This window comes from Hermetia illucens, chromosome 5 (genome assembly GCF_905115235.1).
Source record: "Hermetia illucens chromosome 5, iHerIll2.2.curated.20191125, whole genome shotgun sequence".
Taxonomy (NCBI): Eukaryota; Metazoa; Arthropoda; class Insecta; order Diptera; family Stratiomyidae; genus Hermetia; species Hermetia illucens.
This window is the reverse complement of record NC_051853.1, coordinates 80,614,709-80,636,208: the sequence shown is the minus strand read 5'-3', so window position 1 is coordinate 80,636,208 and position 21,500 is coordinate 80,614,709. Positions and strand designations below refer to the sequence as shown.

General features: G+C 36.4%; 1 protein-coding gene across 5 annotated transcripts in view; it reads left to right on the top strand.

The window, feature by feature from the left end:
• Positions 1–20,927, top strand: part of LOC119657965 (armadillo segment polarity protein) — a 43,925-nt gene extending 22,998 nt beyond the window's left edge. For 2 of the 5 annotated variants that reach the window (XM_038065169.1, XM_038065170.1), the window contains exons 3-7: positions 2,514–4,150; positions 4,222–4,422; positions 6,549–6,818; positions 7,827–7,920; positions 19,761–20,927. In XM_038065169.1, coding sequence (XP_037921097.1) covers positions 2,514–4,150; positions 4,222–4,422; positions 6,549–6,818; positions 7,827–7,920; positions 19,761–19,981 — 2,423 coding nt within the window. In that variant the 3' untranslated portion in view covers positions 19,982–20,927. Of the gene's footprint in view, positions 1–2,513; positions 4,151–4,221; positions 4,423–6,548; positions 6,819–7,826; positions 7,921–13,234; positions 13,591–19,760 lie in introns of all 5 variants that reach the window. The other 3 variants (XR_005250188.1, XR_005250189.1, XM_038065171.1) reach the window with 3 other exon arrangements.
• Positions 20,928–21,500: the final 573 nt, after the last annotated feature.

Genomic DNA, 21,500 nt, shown 5'->3' with positions numbered 1-21,500 from the left:
GACTCAGCTGGGAATGGGTACCTGAGTCAAATCAGAGCAATAATCATGGGCGAGCGCAATGCTTGACTATACTGTAATCGTGTAGTGTACTGTTACGGTCTTGAATATGTTACATTTCTCTCTCTCTTTAAATCTCATCCACTACCGCTCTGCCTTCTAGTCAACACGTCTATCTGTCTAATAAGCAAACGAATATAGATATTCGAAATTAGGTCGGGCCATAGTACCCTGATGATACGATAGAGAAAAGTGGTAAAGGTTTGGGGCCATCGAGTCGATCACTTATCATATGTCTCCTCCATGTAATAATGTGGAGATAGAACATTGGCACAGAGTAGCCTCAGGTTGAGGCTGGTGGTCAGTTATCTGTATTTCCATATTTTAAACAAAGAAATGAAGGGGTATGTTAATACGTCGAACAACATCGGTTTCGACGCCACTGTCAGCAGAAACAAAGTCTTCGATATCTGGAAATAGGAAGAGAGCAATAACCAGTCAGGCTGAGGAACTTGATTTTTCTTTTTAAATTTACTTTCAGTTCGACTCTGCTTCCCTTCTTTTCCAAATTCAGAGCCTTTTTTCCAAGGTCCATGATTCGGTGAGAAAGCAAACAGATATGATCATCGTAGTGGAGGTGTTTGGGGAAAGAGATCATGGTCCATTGAACTCATCCACGTCCTGAAGACAAGGCAACATAAAGTACGTCACTGATAACGAGGAGTAGTATTGACGACAGAACGTAATTTTGGCGGATCCAGCTTTGGAATTCAAATTTGTCGGAGATTTCATCCTGATACAATCTGTGACTTTAACGTCCCTGACCGGATCATTGAAAGCCTTTTTTCGTAATGTGATATATGCGAATGAAATCAATATTTGCGACAGCGTATTAATAAATTCACTTTTACTTGCACTTCCCTTTTGATGATGACTCAATGTTCATCAATAATCCTTGATATCTGCCGTTCTGTATTCAAAATATTTTTCTCACTGCTCCCCATCCCAAAATGACCATTAAGTTATGATTTTTCTCGAGGCCCCTGTCGGAACTCCTCTTTTTTCACCGGGTCCAGCGTGTATTGCAGAAATTCTTAAAGCAGGAGCAAGCGAGTATTTTATCGGCCCTCAATATAGTGTCGAGGATCGTTCGTATAGAATACAATTACAAATCGGTTTCAAAGCATAGTAAAATTCGAGATTTGCAAGTTCCTTGCCTACAAATCCCTATCCCTATTCATTACTTTTTACAGAAAATACTTTGAGTGAATTTTAAATCGCCCAGCGCACAAGTGTTCTTTTTTATTCCTGCTCACTCCTTTGTGGAGTATAGAGCACCAGTCTCTTCTTTCTTCTTGTTATTTACTCCCCCCATTTTATTTTCAATGAAAATGCTTCAGTTTCTTTATCATATTTTGGTAGATGATCAAAACGTCTACCAAATTAGCTTGGAATTAAGAGATTTCTTTGTGTAGTAATAAATGCAAAACTGGAAGTGGTAATCATTTGGAAAAGAACACTCAAATCATATTATATTGCACTACTGACGCACGTCTAAAAACACTTCAAAGGATTTTATTTATTTGTACCGAAAGGCTTCAATAAAAAACTACTAATTATAATAACAACGTTAATCCAACAACATTCGCATGCTTTTATTTCTGATATTTATATGGACGCCATGTAACTGAGCGCTTGTAATACAAACTTTGCAGAACTTCCACGAGCTTGTGATCCGTGTCGCGGTTGGGAACAGAAGAGACCGACTTATTTCCATGCGGTCCTTACTGTCCCAACCAACGGCACTTTTTTACCGCTGGCTCTCCACTTCCCCGGTGCATTCTGAAAACGCGTGAGTGGAGAGTTTCCACGTTCAGCGCCATCTACCCGTCCGCATCCGCAACATCCGAAATAAATTTCGAATGCTGCAGATCCTGCCGCGCCACAATATCACTTAATGCTGTGGAAGTTACAGGCCTAAAGCCAGTAGTTTGAATTACTCTTCCGACCTTCGAGTTTTTTCTGGAATTGAATCAATTTCCCCGTTCGCTCGGTATACGTTTTTAACTGAGTGAAACGGTTAATCACATACGATACGTTTTGCTTTAGGGCGTTACATTCCTTCAAAGTTTCTATGGCTTTTTCCTCGTTTGAAAATTTCCACAATTTCAATTCAGTTAAAAACAAAAAAAAATATTTTTAGAAATACAGATAAAATAAATTCGTAATATAAAGATTTCATTATGTGGTCTTTTTATTTAGTCCCGTTATTTTTCACGCATCCTGTGGTACAAGGTACAAGGAATCTCTCTATTTATGACTAGGACTTTTGATTGACTTCACATCAAAGTTATTCTATCCTCTGACAGAATAATTAAAACATTAATTGAAATATAACCATTGCCTTAAGAAGAAGAAAGGTTGGTGGGAGCTATAACGTGCATATTTGCCCTAAGATTGTTTCTTTTGTAATTCATAAATTGTTCAGCTATTTGATATTTTCTTTTCATTTTCAGTGCCGCACAATCAGTATAATCCGCCCGATCTACCCATGGCGTCTGCCAAGGAACAGACACTCATGTGGCAACAGAATTCATATCTATGTGATTCTGGAATACATTCGGGCGCTGTCACTCAAGTGCCATCATTGAGCGGCAAAGAAGACTTAGAAGATATGGAAGGTGATCCTCTAATGTTCGATTTAGATCAAGGATTCCCACAGAATTTCACTCAAGACCAAGTGGATGATATGAATCAACAGTTGAGTCAGACACGCTCTCAGCGTGTTCGAGCTGCTATGTTTCCAGAAACATTGGAGGAAGGCATTGAGATCCCATCAACACAATACGATCCACAGCAGCCAACTGCAGTTCAACGTTTAGCCGAACCGTCGCAAATGCTTAAGCATGCAGTTGTGAATTTGATCAATTATCAAGATGATGCTGAGCTTGCTACACGAGCTATTCCTGAATTGATAAAATTGTTAAACGACGAGGATCAAGTAGTTGTTTGTAACGCTGCTATGATGGTACATCAATTATCAAAGAAAGAGGCTTCCCGACATGTTATCATGAATAGCCCACAAATGGTTGCAGCTTTGGTAAGAGCTATCGCGAACAGTAACGATTTGGAAACGACAAAAGGGGCCGTCGGAACGCTACACAATTTATCTCACCACAGCCAAGGTCTTTTGGCTATATTTAAAAGTGGAGGAATTCCGGCCCTTGTGAAGCTACTCTCGTCTCCAGTTGAAGCGGTTTTGTTTTATGCTATAACGACTTTGCATAATCTATTGCTGCATCAAGATGGTTCGAAAATGGCAGTTCGTTTAGCCGGTGGTCTTCAAAAGATGGTGACACTTTTGCAAAGGAACAATGTGAAATTCTTGGCTATTGTGACAGACTGCTTGCAAATTCTAGCGTATGGTAATCAGGAGAGCAAATTGATTATTCTAGCATCTGGAGGACCACATGAACTTGTACGAATCATGCGCACATATGACTATGAGAAGTTGCTTTGGACAACATCACGTGTATTGAAAGTTTTGTCGGTATGCTCGAGCAATAAACCTGCAATTGTGGATGCAGGGGGTATGCAAGCGTTAGCCATGCATTTGAGTAATCCATCGCAGCGTCTAGTGCAGAATTGTTTGTGGACTCTCCGTAATTTATCAGATGCAGCAACGAAAGTGGAAGGATTAGATGGCCTGTTGCATAGCTTAGTGCAAGTGTTAGCATCGACAGATGTTAACGTTGTAACTTGTGCTGCAGGCATCCTTTCAAATTTGACATGTAATAATCAACGTAATAAGGGTACCGTTTGTCAAGTTGGCGGAGTTGATGCTCTGGTTCGAACCATCATTAATGCTGGCGATCGCGAAGAAATCACAGAACCAGCTGTTTGCGCATTAAGACACTTGACATCACGTCATATCGATTCAGAGATGGCACAAAACGCGGTGCGTTTGAATTACGGTTTATCAGTGATTGTGAAACTTCTCCAATCTCCATCGCGTTGGCCATTGATTAAGGCAGTTATTGGATTAATTCGTAATTTGGCTTTATGCCCGGCAAATCATGCACCGCTGCGAGAACATGGAGCTATACATCAGTTGGTTAGGTTGTTGATGAGAGCCTATCAGGATATTGAAAGGGTAAGTGATTTTAAGCTAGGAGAGTCGAGTGTTAATGCAATTTTAATGTGTTGCCTTCATTTGGTTTACAGCAACGTTCTTCAGTAGCAAGCACAGGATCGCAACAGCCTAGCGCTTACGCTGACGGAGTAAGAATGGAGGAGATCGTTGAAGGCACTGTTGGTGCTTTGCATATTTTGGCAAGAGAATCACATAATCGTGCATTGATTCGTCAACAAGCTGTCATTCCTATCTTCGTGCGATTGTTATTCAATGAAATTGAGAATATTCAGGTAAGGGACATTTTGTATTATTCGAATTTTTGTTTTACATTTGAATATGTTGAAGAGATGATATCCAGTGTAGGAGCGACGTTGCAGTTATGTATTTTATAGTAGTATGTCAACGGAAGAATGTTTTGATTAACTTCAATATCTGCGTTCTTTATCTTTCAAATTCTGCGTAGTAGTAATTAACGTACGTATCCGTTATCAAACCCAAAAGAGGAGTACGTGGATCGTAAAGAGTAGGAGCAAGTTGCTCTCCATTTAGTTCGGCCCGACACCAAGTGGAGGCGGACTTAGAACTCCTCAATCCTTCAATTGTATGTATCTTTTCCAAAAAACGTGAAGAGCACATTTTTTATATGATCCTTGCGCTACATCCGATGAACGGGTCTCGTGATATCCGCAATTTACTAATGTTGAAGTTAACAGGAATCTCTTTATGACTAATATGTCGCAGAGGGCATTCTTATACACGTTGAATATCAGAAGCTACGTTAGGGAAGGCTGTAAACTTTTATAAATAAAGATAATATATTAATATGGATCCCTGGGTACCTATAGCATCCAAACATAGTGAAAAAAGGAAATGAGCGATGTCCATCAAAACCCTTCCAGGACCGCATTTGATACTATAACTGTATTTGGCAATAATTTTCGAGCCATGTTAATTTCTCTGTCGTCAGCTCTTCAGTTATAGCAAAGCAGGATCGTTCAAACAAGCGATGGACTATTCATGAATTTTATGGAGAAGAAAATTTTATACTGGTACGTGTAAAGCATTTTCGCTGATAATTTGCAAATGAGACGAGAAAGAGTGAAATTTATTAATTGACTTTTGGCTGATGAACAGGAGGAAAAATTGTGTCAGTTTGCATGGGAATAAAGGACCATTTTGCAACGGATTCGCACTTCATGAAGAAAATTATAACTAGAAATGAAAGATGTGTATATGGAAATGGTCTTAATGAAATGAAAATTCAGAGTTTGCAAAAAAACGAGTAGTTTTCCTGGGCCTAAGAAAGCCTGTCAATCGAAGTCGAAAGTTGATAGTGAAGCCATAGTGCAGTCAGAGTTCATTCCTCAGGGAACAATTGGAAACTCGGAGATACAGATCAAAGAAATGGTCCAATGATTTCTTCTTGCATTACCACACTGTGACGAAATCTATGAGCGATGCCATGACCGTCAAGTTGTGGATAAAATCCGGCTCAATAGGTTGCGATGGGCGGGTCACTTAATCCGTATGGATGAGGATGATCTAGCCCGGAAAGCCCGGTAGAAAAAGAAGACGAGGCAGGCCCTGCCTGATATGGAGCGATGGTGTAGGTCAGGACGCCTGACAGCTTCTAGGGATATCGAATTGGTGGACCTCGGCGCAAAACCGGGATATTTGGAGTTCCTTATTAAGGCAGGCCTAGAACGGATGCCGGTTCTTGCGCCGTTGATGATGATGATTACCATGATTGTGCCACACCTCGCTTCTGATCTGTGGTCCAAAATAAATTGTTGTCTGGCCACGCTCGCTTTACGTTCTGGTGCTGAACGGAAAACTTTGATATCATTCTCCGCATTGAAAGAGCTACGAAGGAGCAGGTAAAAATCCTTTCTAAAGAAGCTTTCTAGAAATGTTTCCAATCATAGAACTATCATTTTATAATAAATAGCCTCGCGGCCTTACACTCAGAGACGGCAATAAAATGGATTGGTCAATAGGAATGGTGTTCTGTTCCACCAGGACAACGCTCGCTGGACCTGGTACCAAGTGATTACCATCTCTTCCGGTCCATGCAAAACGCTCTTGGTGCTATTAAGTTGGCCTCAAAAGAGGCTTGCGAAAACTGGCTGTCTGAGTTTTTTGCAAATAAAGAGGGGGGGGGGGTTATAAGAGGGGGATAATGGCAAAGTGGCAACAAGGTTGCGAACAAAACGGCACATATTTGACTCAAATCGGATAATTCTAAGTATGTTAAATAAAGCGTTAAAATTCGATCACAAATACGACATTACTTTTCCCCCAACCCAATATATATAAGGTTATGAGCCAAATTAGGACTAAATACACTTTTCGAATATATCATGTATAGCAAACATGTGGTCAACAATTTTTAAATACATTTATTTTTTCTCAACAGCGTGTCGCTGCCGGTGTACTTTGCGAGTTGGCTGCCGATAAAGAAGGAGCTGAAATTATTGAGCAAGAAGGCGCTACTGGCCCGTTGACTGATTTACTTCATTCCCGAAATGAAGGGGTTGCCACATACGCTGCAGCCGTTCTGTTTCGCATGAGCGAAGACAAGCCACAAGATTATAAGAAACGTTTATCCATCGAGCTCACAAATTCCCTCTTGCGTGAAGATAACAATATCTGGAACAATGATTTGGGAATGGGGCCTGATTTACAGGTTAGTGATTATTTGCGTTATTCTTTGAATGTTTGTGATGATCTGTAATGTATTAGTTTTAAGATAGATAAGTAAAATAAGAATACATGCATAGAGATAAAAACTGCCGGCAAGGCTTGTTGAGAAATGTCCTGGTATATCTAGAAAAAAATCCATTCCATTGGGTTATGATATTGTCGCGATCTTACCTTTTAGTTTTGTTGTGTTTATGCGAATCTATTTGTAATATAAACACTCGATGCAATTAGTACCAAATTTTAATTTCTGCATATCAATTGATGATGGTGCAGGCACATATTGTGTAGAAGTTGCGACTTCCTGACATTCATCATCCTCATTATTGATTTTCACCAAAGCAATAAACACATCTAAATATCACTTTAGCGACACAGTTTTAAAATTTGGTTTTGGTTTACACGAACACTCAATCACAACCCACTGTTTTCACTTCGCAAATATTTGTTTATTTGTAGAACACATTTTTATGACCATAATGCAAATTTTGCATAAGGCAAAGTCAAGGTGAATTCGAAAAGACATTAATTTGTGCCAAATTTCGTCAACCATTCTAGTTTTAAGTTATATAATTAAGTTTCTCAATGCAGTGCTGTACGCAAAGATTCGCTTAAAAGTGTGCACTGGTTTTTGTTGTTGTAAATTAGAGCGGACATTTGCCTCACAAATGTTCGTGTCAATACACGGAAAAGATACCGCTCCAAATGTGACCAGCACTGTATGGAGAATTTCTCAAAATCGGAAACTAACATCATAAATTCTCTGTATCTTTATTTCCATTGCGCTGTTTTTAATGTATAACAAAAATCGATGAAAATCGCTATTGATTATATTTTCTGTATTTTTTATTTGAATTTTGTTTTTTTCTCTTATTTATTTTCAAAATATCTCACAAAATCTCAACAATATCAAACGAATCCACAATTTGCAAAACGAAATGAATGAATGCTCGCGCGTGATATCGGCTTCCTTATAATTGCGTGAAAATTAAAGGACATGCTTGGCCCCGATCAAGCATATGAGGGCTTGTATGGACAAGGGCCTCCAAGCGTTCATAGCTCGCATGGTGGTCGGGCATTTCAGCAAGGTATGTATTTATAAGATTGCATGTTAGAGATTTTTTAATGAAATATTTTACAAAGTAGACAAGTTGTGCTACTAAACGATCTAACATTTCCATTCATGTATTACATTCTTTTGATAAGAAGATGTTTAGATGAAAGACGAAATATTTTCTTTTCTCAAAGCATTTTCATTGAAGTTTAATAAATTAACAAGTTGACCTAGTGAATAACAGTCAATATTTTCCGAGTTATTTTTGATGATGCACTGATAATATTGCACAATATTCACTTATCACCATGAGACACACATTACAGTATTCATTAATCATTTTAAAGATGGTTTGTATGGTGGACTATCTACTGACGTTCATGCTACTATACTTGATCCACTGCTGGAACATGAAATGATGTAGAGAAGCGAAAGAAAACAATGATAATAGAAAATAAAATAAAATGACTTGCTTGTAAGATTCGGAATAGATTCTATATAGAGACACAAAATAGAGAAAGCGAAAAAATCAGTTTTATCGCATGTGGCTAATAAGATATGATAACATTTATGGCAACTGATTCCTTCATCCGTTTCCGTCATCGAACAAAAACTCATCACATCTTTTTTGAATCAATGTGCCAAAGAGATAATTTTATGAATTTGAATCAGGTATATTATTTTTCTTGTCCTTATTTTAGATGATTTATTGAGACGTATTCGTCCAAATCATTCAGCATTTTTCAATTGGTTGTACTTACTTCTTTTTTTATTGGTTTGGCTTTTTCGACGATAAGTCGAACATAGTGAAAAAGTAGAGAGAATATATTGCGCCATGAAATTAGATTGGTATTGAGAAATATATTGCTATAAATGGCGTGTGTAATAAAGTATATTTAGTAATAAAACAAAAGATCCGAGCTAAACAATAGAGTTGACGTGAGTTGATTGATGTTTTCATTCTTCCATTTCCATTACCGCTTTTCAAATACATAATCACGAACCGGTTGATACTCATTCTAATTATTAAAGAATTTCGGTTAATAGTTAAAAATGATCAGTTATATATACAACAGCATTGATGAGAAAGAAAAAGACTAAATTAACCTGTCCTATCCCATCTACAAACATACATGCGTGGAAACGACATGGGTGGTTCCTGTGTTGCTTTCTACCACCACAAATGAATATTCCTTGAAATATCTTTTGATGATCGAGCATTCATATTGCTATTTGAAATCGATCATCGCAAGCTTCGATTTCGTTTAATCGAAGGTGTTAAACTGATCAGTTTTAAATTTCACAAGAAATATTTAGCGTGCCTCTTTTTGATCCGTGGAATACACTAGAAATATTTTTTGATGTATCCCAAGAAGACTAAACACAGGAGATTCATCTCTCAGCTTATTGTTCGAAATTTTATGGAGGGAAATAATCATTGCGCATGTTCGATCTTCTACGGGAAATGCCCGAGAAAAATTCCGCGCATTAGATCTGGTGTTAGTGCCATGTATGTGATGTAGTACATCGCTGTGTGGCTACGTGATTGCGAGCGCATCTTTGCCAGTGGGCGGTATTGCCCATCTGTTTATGGCATGCCACATCTTTTTCCCTACCGCACGAAATTCCGTGCCCCCTAGACACTTGATTTGCCTCTTCTGTATTCAGCCTTCTTGATGTATTTCAATGATGGAAAATAATTCGTGACGCAGCATTGGTATTCCTGTTTCGGAAACTCCACATTCCTATCAACAGTGGGCAATTTCGGCCGTACTCTACGCGGTTCGTCCTCCGAAGAAAAATGTTCAGTCTGGAATCCCATTTCGACACATTTTTTAATGAAGGCACATTCGCTTCATATGCATTTTGGCATTTATTAAACATTTGCACTGATTTCAACTGACGTCGAAAACCCTAAAAAATATGCATCAAATATCTTTCTGTGTTGGCTGCGGAATTCGTACAAACATAGCATCATCAAAAGTACATTTTTGGTCTCTTGAAATTTCACACAGAATACAAACAACCTGAAGGTTTTAAAATTGTTCTAACTAGAAGGGAAAATGTTAGTTTATCGAACTTTTGTTAGTCTCTCCGAATTTGGGCTCATTAGATAAAATTTGTTTTCAATGTTTACACTGTTTTCGACTTTCATTAGTTTCCTGTAGATTTTGGGTAAATATCTCAAACAGAAAATTAGAATGTAAATCCGGAACTCTTAAAAACATTGCCTACACCGGCGAAAAAAATACTAATGAATGAATGATGATACTAATTTGTCAAGAGCTGCCGATAAAATGTCACTATTGACTCTTGTTGCTTGATGTTCACTCTAATTACCACATAGGCCAATCTGGTTCAGTTTGCAAATAACTTACACTTGCCTGTGTACTTATTATTTCTACCAGAGTCTACTTTTGAATTTTCGGACGAATATACACCATCTCATGTTTGATGCAGCAACAAGCAGTAAAACAACGATGTGTGGATGCGTTATCAACTGTAACTGTTTTGTAGTTTTCAGGTTTTTGTTTTCCCTTATGAGTAAATTTCCCGATGTTATGCTCTAACTGGCCCAATTCAATCGATGTTCATATTTTTCGAACGAGAGATTTAAAAGCTTATATCAGTGTGCTTGGCAATTGTCGCTCCGCTCCATATCACGCGAATTTGATAAATTTTATAGCCATGAATCTTGTTTTCCAGTAACAAAAGCGCAAAAGTCGACTTTTAATTTTTCCAGTCGGTTGTTCTGTTTCCATTCCATTTTTTGGTGGCTAAAATATGTCTATTTTGTAAATTCGAGGTAAAGGTTTTAGAATGAGGGGTATAACTGGTTCCAGGAATACGGTATTTGCAATTGGAAAGCCGTCGGCTAATAAACTGCTGCTATTTATTTTACATAGGAATAAGTTCTATGTCTCTTCTACATTTCTCAACAACAATTCTTTTAATCTCTACTCCAAGGATATGCCCCATCACGTTTCCAATTCAAAAAGGTGGTAATCTGATAATGGCAGGTCTTTAGAATATGGCGGGCTTGGTTATAGCAGACAATCATTGCCACGTTTGCTACCGAGTAGGTCCTTTTGCCGAATGCCATCGTTGAGCCCTTGCATTTTCTGAATATAAAAACGTCACTAGTGCCTCCGATTTTTTTTACATTGATTCATGCTCGCTTTTTTTTCGCTGGTTTATGACCATTTGTTGATCGACGATAGATGCAAACTAGGGACAATTTTAGACCAATGGTTTTTATGGTTTTGGATCTAAAGATTATCCAAATTTATAAATGTTTTCAATTTTCGTGTAACGCAATTTTCGTAGATAAGTCGCTTCAATTGCTTCTCTTCAAACTAATATAATCGGCGGGTGTCATTCAGTCCTGCTTGCTGATACCTATATTGACTATCGATTATAAGAGTGAATAACGGTCGAATGCATTTGCCACGCGGTTGATATTACAAGTGATACTCGCGTATGTACCTCTTGCGTGAACGAGTCTTTTAGCATACAGTATTAAATTTACGCAAAACAGAAATTACTGGAGGCGCACATTTTTGTACAGATGTTTAAAATTCAAATTTTAACAGTTTGAATACTCTAAAATTTCTACATTCCTCATCAGATTACATTATTCTGTAGAGAAATCCACTTTTGATATTTCACTGTTTGCCGAAAATTCAGATGATTGCTGTTGTAAAAGAGCCTGGTAGTTTTGTGCATTCAGCCTCCTATGAGCTATAACTGACTCGATGATCCTTTTGTAGCAGATTAGTATATACTTGGTGAAATCGTTGCACTTTCCGTAAATGCTGAACATATTTTAAATAATGTAAGCAACTTACAACAATGTGTGTCTTTCTAAAATGTTTTAACAATTTAAGCTGCGGACTGAAATATGTTATGCAGTTTGTTGCATTAGACTTTTTGGTTGTCCTGTGTTTTACTGAGACGAAAAGATTGTTTTTCGATTAGGAACAACCCTATTTGCAGAAATCGATATTTCGGGAGCCAGTTTAGATTATAAGCATTGAGGAAGGGGGCAACTGGCTATATGGAAATATCGATATCTGAAAATAAATGCAATAGGGTTGTCCCTAATCAAAAAACAATCTTTTCGTATCACTGAAATATTGTATTTTAATGTCCCAAGCCGGATGAGATTTCTAATTTAATATTTTCTTTGATACTGATGCATCCATCAATATGATACATGTATTAAGAAGGCCTAATAAACCTGTTAAAAATTGGAAGGTACTTTTCCAATAGATCGTTTAATTCTATGTCAGCTAATATTTCCACGGTTCGGACAATTGTGTTATTGGAGCAGGACAATTTGGAAGCTGTGAATCAAATACAGCGTCATTTTGCTTCGGGATCAAATGAAGTTTTCATCGAAACATTCTTATTTTTAACTTATTCAATTATATTAATGGTCAGAACTAAATTTCTGGTGATATTCCTACTAGTTCAAAAGAAACAACTCCACTTGATGCCAATGCAAAATGAATTTAAGAACATTGATTTGCAAACTTGTCCTGCTAATATTGTTCTTGCTAGCCTCCTCTATTCGTTCAAACCAATGATAGGAAAATTTAATTGTTTGTAGGGGGGAATCTTATTCAGTTTGTGGGATTGCCTGTAAAAATACGGAAAAGTTGTGCTTCAATTATGGAGTTTCGTTCGAAATTCAGGTTAGTTTATGAGCCGTTGAGTGCACCGTCATTGGATTATTGACTTCCATTTTGAATTGGATATGTTACTCTAAAAACATGACAGTTTGTCTTTTAGAACTGCTCGAAGAGTGCCTCCATTCCGGGCAATGAAGGTGCCACACCAATCCATTCACATATCGCTCATGTGAGTGATCATTTGCATCATAATTTATCTCAATACCAATCGTAAAATAGTTTAATAATGAAGAGATGAAAAAGAATCAGGTGAAACTGAAACTTACCGTTTGATGAGTCACGACTCCGTCGGTTTAGTTGTTGAAGCAATATCACCTTTAATGCGAGCGGTTATTGTTAAAAACTGTTAGCAGTTTACATATAAAAAAATATTCGCAGTATATTCTCAATACAATCATTGTTGGATTTAGATTGCAACCAAGCCGTTGAATATTTTATTCTTCACTAGGAAATTGCTCTTATATGTTTGTCTCATTTTCACTGTTTTTGTTTTACCAAATCATCCAATTTTGTTATAAATTCTGAGTTACTGCTATGGAAATTGAATCAAAATTTTCATGTTTTGGATTATTCAAAAGCCAGATTAGCTGATGATTCGACACAACTGACAAACAAAAAACTAATCATGAAATTCAACAATGATTTTCGTTTTAGCTAAGCCAGCCTAACATATATCATCACTAAATCGTAAATCGAATCGAGTTGGTTCGTCGGAAAAATAATCAAATAATAGTAGTAGGACAGACAAAAAAGTAAAAGTGTATGCAGATAAACAGACAAAAAATATAAACTTAAAAAGCAGTATCTTGTGGAGTAAAACATTTAACTAAATATCTCAAATCAACATAGAAACCTTCAAACAGATAAACAACAAAAAAAGTATGAAAAAAACCTAGTCTACGTAATTTTATAATCAGTTTTGTCTTTCTGTGAATTCTGAAACTTACGTACGTAATTTGTAAATTGAATCGAGAGCAAAGAAGCGTATTAAAGGCAAAATACAATTATAGGTGATTACAGAACAATACTCTTTTTGTATGTACTGGAAAATTGACTTTAGTTTTCTCCTGCTTCATTTCAAATTGGTTTGCCCACTTATTAGGAGTTATGAATTAGGACGTTTGGTTTGTGTTTTCTTTACGTTTGCATGCCACATTCTTCGAAGTATTTGCAAAATTTTATAGCAGAGAATTTGTAGATCTGTTACAATGTTACGTTTTCATTTCAGCGTTCATTTCACCTCGTATTATAATTACTCTTACGTTTATCACTGCAGCCAATTATGCGGCAGTCATCTAATTTTGATCACATATTTCAGAAACAAATTTCGATTCTTGTAGAGATTTCAAATTTTTAACAAAGCTATTACCGAGTTTGTCCTAGCTTTAAGTTAATGGCAGGACAAATGTTTTTCATTGATACCTGATGGCATCATGACAAATTGAATATATTTTGACATTTGAAACTGATTTTCTCAATGATGGTTTAAAATATTCCGTCGATTCCGCCATGTCAATCCAGTTTCAAACAATTATTGGGAAAATCATGCATTTTTTCATGATTTTGGCAGTTTTCCAAAACATTTTTTCGTTTGGGAATGGCATAGGAAATTCTTATTAACAATTAGTGAATCGATCACGTCCTTAATGTTGTCAAGTTGGGTTTGGGAGACGCTTCATCTTCCTCAGATATTAACCTAATCAAAATGAATGGATATCGACAGTTTTTGCAAAGTTTTTGAAAAGTTTTGTAAACAAATGTCGCTTTTGAGATCGTTCCATGTACGCCAAAATGAATTAAGATCGGTTGATTGCGTAGCCCTCTGAAAAACTCGACTTTCTTCTTGCCAATCAACTCGGAATATTTTACACCTTATTGCCCTACGAACCCACCCGACTCTAATCAACTTTTAATTCGAATTGCGGATTCAATGCGAAACTGTGAATCATTAGATTCTTTATGGATGCAGCTATTGAAAAAAGTCTGAATAAATTTGGCAATAAACAGAAAGAATATCGTATGGAGTATGATATGATAAACGAAGATGTTGGCACTGTCAAATTTGACTATCCCATCGATTAGAGCGCCCCATGAATATACCGGATCACCAGATGAAAATACTTTGACTAAAGCAGCTTTTCCAGTTCATCTATTTCAAAATGTGAAACATTTTGTCGTATTATATAATTATTTTAATTATATAATCGCATTTTTTGATGTTTTTTAAAATAAATCATCATCTATATAAACAAACAACACAAAGATCAATCAATGAAATAATTTCCATCTTGTTTGATGACATTTTGCAACCTATTGGTGAGTTTCGCAAAAGATCTGCCGTTGCTGACGAAAAACTAAAAAAGATATTAATTTATCGCTTCATCTGAACGTAATAATCTTCAACGCAAGGAGGATTGGAGAGAACGAAACAAGTGGAGGTCTGTCGGCGCAAGGTCTGGTATACAGGAGTGTACTGGGTGGGACAGAACAGCACATGCAGCTACGGATGCCTATGTATGATAAATTCATTCAACCTGTCTAACCGCCCACAGTACTCTTCCGAATTGATTATCCGGTTCCTTGGTAGAAGCTAAAAAACAGCACATCATTTCAATCCCAGCACACTGCGAGCATAACTTATCTGTGATGAACAATCCACTCTTCATCGCTAGTTATTATTCATTTCGCAAAAGGGTAACTTTTAGTCATTGCAGTCGTCAAATGAACTTCTTCTTGAGCTTGTTTACATATCCAAGCTTCGGAGAACGTGTTTTTTTTCTTATCTTCGATGTTTGTGCAATATCTCGCGTTGTGCAACGAGGGTTTGACGAGATCAGTGCTACTATTTTGTCGTCATCGATATCGTTTTACTTTCCTGATGGAGACGCATCTTTGATATTAAAATAATCAGCCCGGAATTTTTCGAATCAGTTCCAACACTGATATTTTTGCAAAATATCGTCACGGGAATGTTTACGCAGTTTTTCGCAGGTTTTTCTTTTTGCGGAAGTAGGACAAAAATGCAGTTTGATATTCAATCTTCAATTTGTTGGTTAATTGTGAAAATTCGCAAAATCGCACGATTTTTTTGTTTTTTTTGTTTTTATTTGTTTTGTAAAACGACAATGTGCGAACGACGTCAGTACTGTTACAATTGTACTAAACTGTCTGTTGCAAACTTTTTTATTAAACCTAATAAGTTGCTTCTTCCAAGGTCTTCTATAAAGTGTGGCTAGTTTTATCTTATGCGCTGCATCGACACTGGCTATGAAATTCACGTTCTCTTGGGCAAATTTGCAAACAACTAATATCAAATTTCTTAAATCAACATTTGAAATCTGGATCACACAATAGGTTTTTCTTTTCTTATGAGACACGAACAGTCATTTCACGTTCATAAAAAAATCGGCCGATCGTTCTTTAATTAATCTCTCTCTCTGACTTTAGGCCTTTTGTATCTGCTTACCTCTGCAGTAACTACTGCTCGATACTGCTCAACTTTCAATGGCTCCATATTTAACCAAAGATTTGTAAATACTCCAATTAATGAAAAAATGCTTTTCAAAAATATTTCTGGCGCGTTTTTTACATGAAAAAGTTTTGAAACGATACATCGTCACTAAAATCTGAACATTACTAGTACATCTAACATTATGTCGTCGTTTGGATATACCCTTGCGGGCAATCGCTGGTTTGCATTCTTATTTAAACCAAACCAAACAATCAAGTTAGTTATTTATCCAAGGCTATTTTGATACTGTCTGATCTGATCCTTGGAACAAATTCACTGCCATTCCACGTAAAACATTAGGCTTTATTTCATATAATCATGGAAAGAAAAAAGACATTTAAAAAGTGTTTTACAAATCGTTGAGAAAATTATCTCTCGATTGACTTACACGCTTTTCATGTTTGGAGCTGAGCTGCATATATATATTAAACACGACAAGGATGCGAATTATAAAAATTTAAACCGCCAATAGTTTGAGCCTAAGCTAGGCTTAAGCTAGATTTTTGTCTGGAATCCCTCATCCTAGTCCATATTTACTTGATGTTGTACCGGACCAAATGGAGAGCAACTTACTCTCTTCGTTTTATGGTCCACAGACTCCTCGTTTGGGACATAGCACCCAATTATACAAAAAAAGACGACTAACGACTTAAAATTATCTTTAACTAGAGTTACGTTTAATTCTAATGGAAGCATTGATCTCAAATGGGTGAAAAGCATGTTATGATGCTACAAGTAGTTATGATCTCCTAATTAAATTCATCCAATGTTAACCAGTTTGCACAAATCTTTAATGTTCTCTAGAATCTCTAGATGTAGCAGTTGCTTTTTAATATTTCGTCTTTAGTAGGCTTTAAAACAACAAATGATTCCTCGGTCTAATGGCTGAATAATTGAAATTGTATACGACGGAAAAGTTAACTTCACATATTTCAAGCTAAACTGCATTGTTCATTCATAAAACAATCTCCCTCTTTTGATTTTTAAATTTCTTGTTGGATTCTTTTAAAATTTTCACCCAAATGTAGTTCGTCATCCCTTTTTCCGTTTTTTAATGATTTCGGAAGGTTTTCATCGAACGAACACTATGCAGCTTTTGTGAATTTCCGATTTGTCCCTGACAGAAAAATATCTGAGTCGTCACTATTACGCATGAAGAGCATAGTTAATCTTTCTTCGTCTATTTTATGACCGGAAGCAATTTGACTCTTGGAAGCCAGTGTTTTATCTGACAAGGCTTTTCAAAGGCAGCATGTTTTATCAGCATATAAGCGTTACTGGGTTTGAAATCTTTTGCCAACTGTGGAAACTAATTTTTGACCTAGTCATTTACAGAAAACTCATCAAGAGAAGTTTTCCTCCATGCATTTTTATGGAAAGAAATATTTTTACGTTTACGTATGAAGTGGTTGCTTCGGTAAAATTTGTCTATTTTCGCGAATTGTGAAAATCTAGCAGCTTTTTCGAATATCATGGAACCAGAAATCATAGCATTTTTTTTACCCCATTTCGTGAGACGGTTCTGGAAAATCTGGGGTTCATATAAATCTGATCTAAAACGATTTCTCAATATTTTACAATAATCTACAATAGGTCGCGAGATCCTCAATAACAAAATTGGCAAGTCCAGTATACAGTTAGACCAAAAATTTGGTCCGCCTAAATTATGCTTTATGAAATTGCAGAACAAGCAAACACTGCCAATTACGTAGATTGTACTGCAGCAAGTATTTCGTTTGCAACCTCATTACAACCTTGATCAATTATCGTTATGAAAATGCATCCCTAACCGACGTTCTCATTTTGCAATTGGTCTTCGTTCTCCTGCGCCCTGGTATTTCTCGAGGTCGGCAAGGTTTTATTGTTTCATATATTGCCTATCACTGCTGTCGTCCTTGCAATGAGAGTATATTTTAGGTTTTACGTTTGAAGTAAGCGTACAGTCTCAGAGTTGGGTTTTCAAGAAACAGAAATAAATTCACAGCGATCTCCCAACATGATCCAACTAGAAAGCTTCCTTTTCTTTGAAGCACTGCAATCATTGAGCGACTGGGTCTTTAGTTCTACGGTGCTCTGGCTTTTAATTTAGAGTGAAGTCCAGGTAATAATCGATAGATGCAAATTGCAGATCACCATTCAGGCAAACTATGCAAGCAGGCTCATAATTTAAGTTTCCTCCGAGTTATCACTATAATTTGGTCGATGCGTAGCATCAGATCCAAAAATAACTTGAAATTATGAAGCATATTTGTGTTCCTTTCTGCTTTGAATTATTGAATACGGCACGCTAATGGGGAATAAGGAACTTTCGTTAAAAATATGTTTGGAGAAGAAGATGAAAACCTCTTTAATTTCTCGATCTATTAAAAAAAAATATTATTTGTAGAAAAATTTATCAATTCATGGACGGATGAATAGCTGCAGTGTTGCGTAAAACTGAGAAACTCCATAATTGTGTTCCCTTTTTGATTCTGCCTATTATTATCGTTCTTTTTCCATTTGACTATTAATTACATTTCATTACAAACTCCATGTATTTATATGCGACATAATTCGTTTGAATAACGTGCTGCTTTTAAGAATCTACATACCTCTGCGAATTTTCCGGATTTATTTAAAAGCATTTCGAGAGAAATTAAGTTCGGCTAAGAAAGAAATTCCTCAATCAAATATTTGCTCTATTTTCCTGCAGTTCATGGATCTTAACCTGCAATCTACTTTCTCTCGGTTTATGATCGTAAGGGTCTTCAGAGGCCAAGATGTGACAGAACCGAATTCAGTATTAAACAAGTGCGATTGATTTCTTAAACTTCATAAGTCGTTTGAAATAATATTCGCTGGTATTTTTTAGACTTTATCTATTTTTGATCGCTCCAAACACCAGGAAATAAAGTTAGTCATGTCGAGATCCGTCTGACATGATTGCTGGCAGCATTGATCTACGGATATTATAATTTTTTATCTCATGATTGACAAAACGCATCAAAATTAATTAATTTAAAGGGCCATTAACAAAAAAGACAGACACCTCCTCTAGACACAAATTAGACGCATCCAGAACAAGCAATTTCCTTAAATTAAACCTTGAATACAAATTATTTCAATGTTGAATTGATACAATCAAAATTTTAATTAAATACCCGCTAATCATGTGTGTTACAAGTCGAGCAAGTCTGCCATCCAAATTAAATAAAAAAGGAAAAATGAAAGTAAATGCGCTCTACAAACCGAATGCAATTTTAATTTGGAAGATGTGAACCCCCCTCCCCTCATACCGAATTCTAGCCTTGTGTGATGATGGGTTAATGATTGCAATCTCCCCAGCAAGATGTAACCGTATAACGTTGCCCCCTGTAGGTCCCAGATATTGTAGGTAATAATTGCACGGACTTAAAAATTTTTTTGCCTACGATGGTCTATGCAATGCGAAAGAATTCCTCATGTGACGGGAAGTATTCTGGTAATCATATTGAATTCATCTTGCGCTTGTTTTTCGTTAAATTTCATTGATTAATTCAATATTGAGCCTGTTTTAATTGAGATTTTTTTACGTTTATTTTGCTTTTAAAATACAAGCATGAAAAATATTTTTATTATTTGAATTTCTTGTGAAATATTTCCTTTGGTAAATGGCATGAACTAATTGTGGTTTCTCTCTCCTCTGTCCAGGATATGATACATTACCGATAGATTCAATGCAAGGTTTGGAGATAGGAGGCGCTGGTGGAGGCGGAAATGGGCCGCCAGGAGGTGCACCAACCTCACCATATGCTATGGATATGGATGTTGGCGAGATGGGAGCGGGCGAGTTGAATTTCGATTTGGATGCAATGCCAACGCCTCCAAATGATAACAACAACTTGGCAGCTTGGTACGACACCGACTGTTAGGTTTACACCGATTTTTTTTTTATTTACATTTTCAAAGTTAGGTTAAGTTATCTTTTACACTTTCTAGATATTTTATATAGAATTTAGTAATAAAAACCTTTAAACAAAAAATGTCTGGACTTGCGTCTGTTTTATTTGAGGCATTTACTACATTGCCTACAAGCATTTCTTGATCTTCGAGCATTACCTGTTGCACTTCTCCGTTCTTCAATGGCAGCAGGTAGAAAGTAAATAAAGCCGAGAAACACATGGCTCGGTGCAGTGGTCAATCAGACATTTAAATATTCAACTCTGAATAAAATATAATGCCAAACTGCCTGCTCTAACCACGTCCTCAGCAGACACATGCCAGAGTATCGATCATTCTCTTGATGTGCAATATCCATTACATATTGTGAAAAACGTGGTGAAAACACGTTTCTACAAATAACAACGCAACCCAGACAGACACCCTAGATTTTAAGGTTATTTTTCTAGAAATTAAATTAAAATATTTTATTATCATTACTTTCGAAACGAATCATGTTTACATAATATGAGTACATTTCGGTTTTATTGCCTTTAATATGACACATATACATCCAAGAAAAATAGAATACGCAAGACATGTTAAATGTAATTCAATGAATCGACTTTTAAGGAGTACCAAACGGCGGCTATCAGGCCACTGAGTTTTCGACAAGTGAAATTTATCGAATTTATACATACATCATATTGAAAGTATCAAAACGTATATTTGTGCACAGATTTTTGTTAAAGAAATAAAAAACAACAATATTACAACATATGCATACTTAACATAATTAATATCTATACAGGGAGTTGATTCATTCATAACTAATTTGACTTCTGTATTTGTGTTAGGAATATTTTATCGTATGAGAAACATAATATAAAACGTACGATTTTAAAATGACAAAATATAGTACACATGTGAAATTTTAAATGCCAGCGTCTTTCATTTCATCTATGGGGTTTGATTTTAGCCTTTCGCAATTACCCTCTACAATTATCTCGGTTTTCAAACTACATTTCGTTTCATCGCTTATTCGCTATTCCGATTAGAACACTACTTGGCTGGTTGCTTGGGTTCTCGCATCTGTGTTTGACATATTTTTGCCGGGAGTTTTAGGCTTTGTTCATTGGTGCTAGATTTTTGGAAATTGTTTTGTTAATTTCCCATACATGCCCATGGTTGTTTTCGTTACTTCTGACTGATTGCTTATGCCTCGCCGTAGGGTGTGTGTATGATTACTGAAAACCTTTTACAGTTTTTACAGAATGAATGTTTATTCAGGTAATATTACTTATATCTAAAAGTTATGGCTAGCCCACTTTAGTGATGAAAATATTATTAATCATTGGCGCAACAATACAAACGTTAGAGCACTTCTTCCAAAGCCGTAGACAATAAGTCAGCGTTGCACTCTTGAATATTACCCTCATATGACTCAGTTTGATCAGTCGTAATTACAGCAATTTTACTTCTTCTTTCACTTCCTCTCCTCGCCGGGGCTAT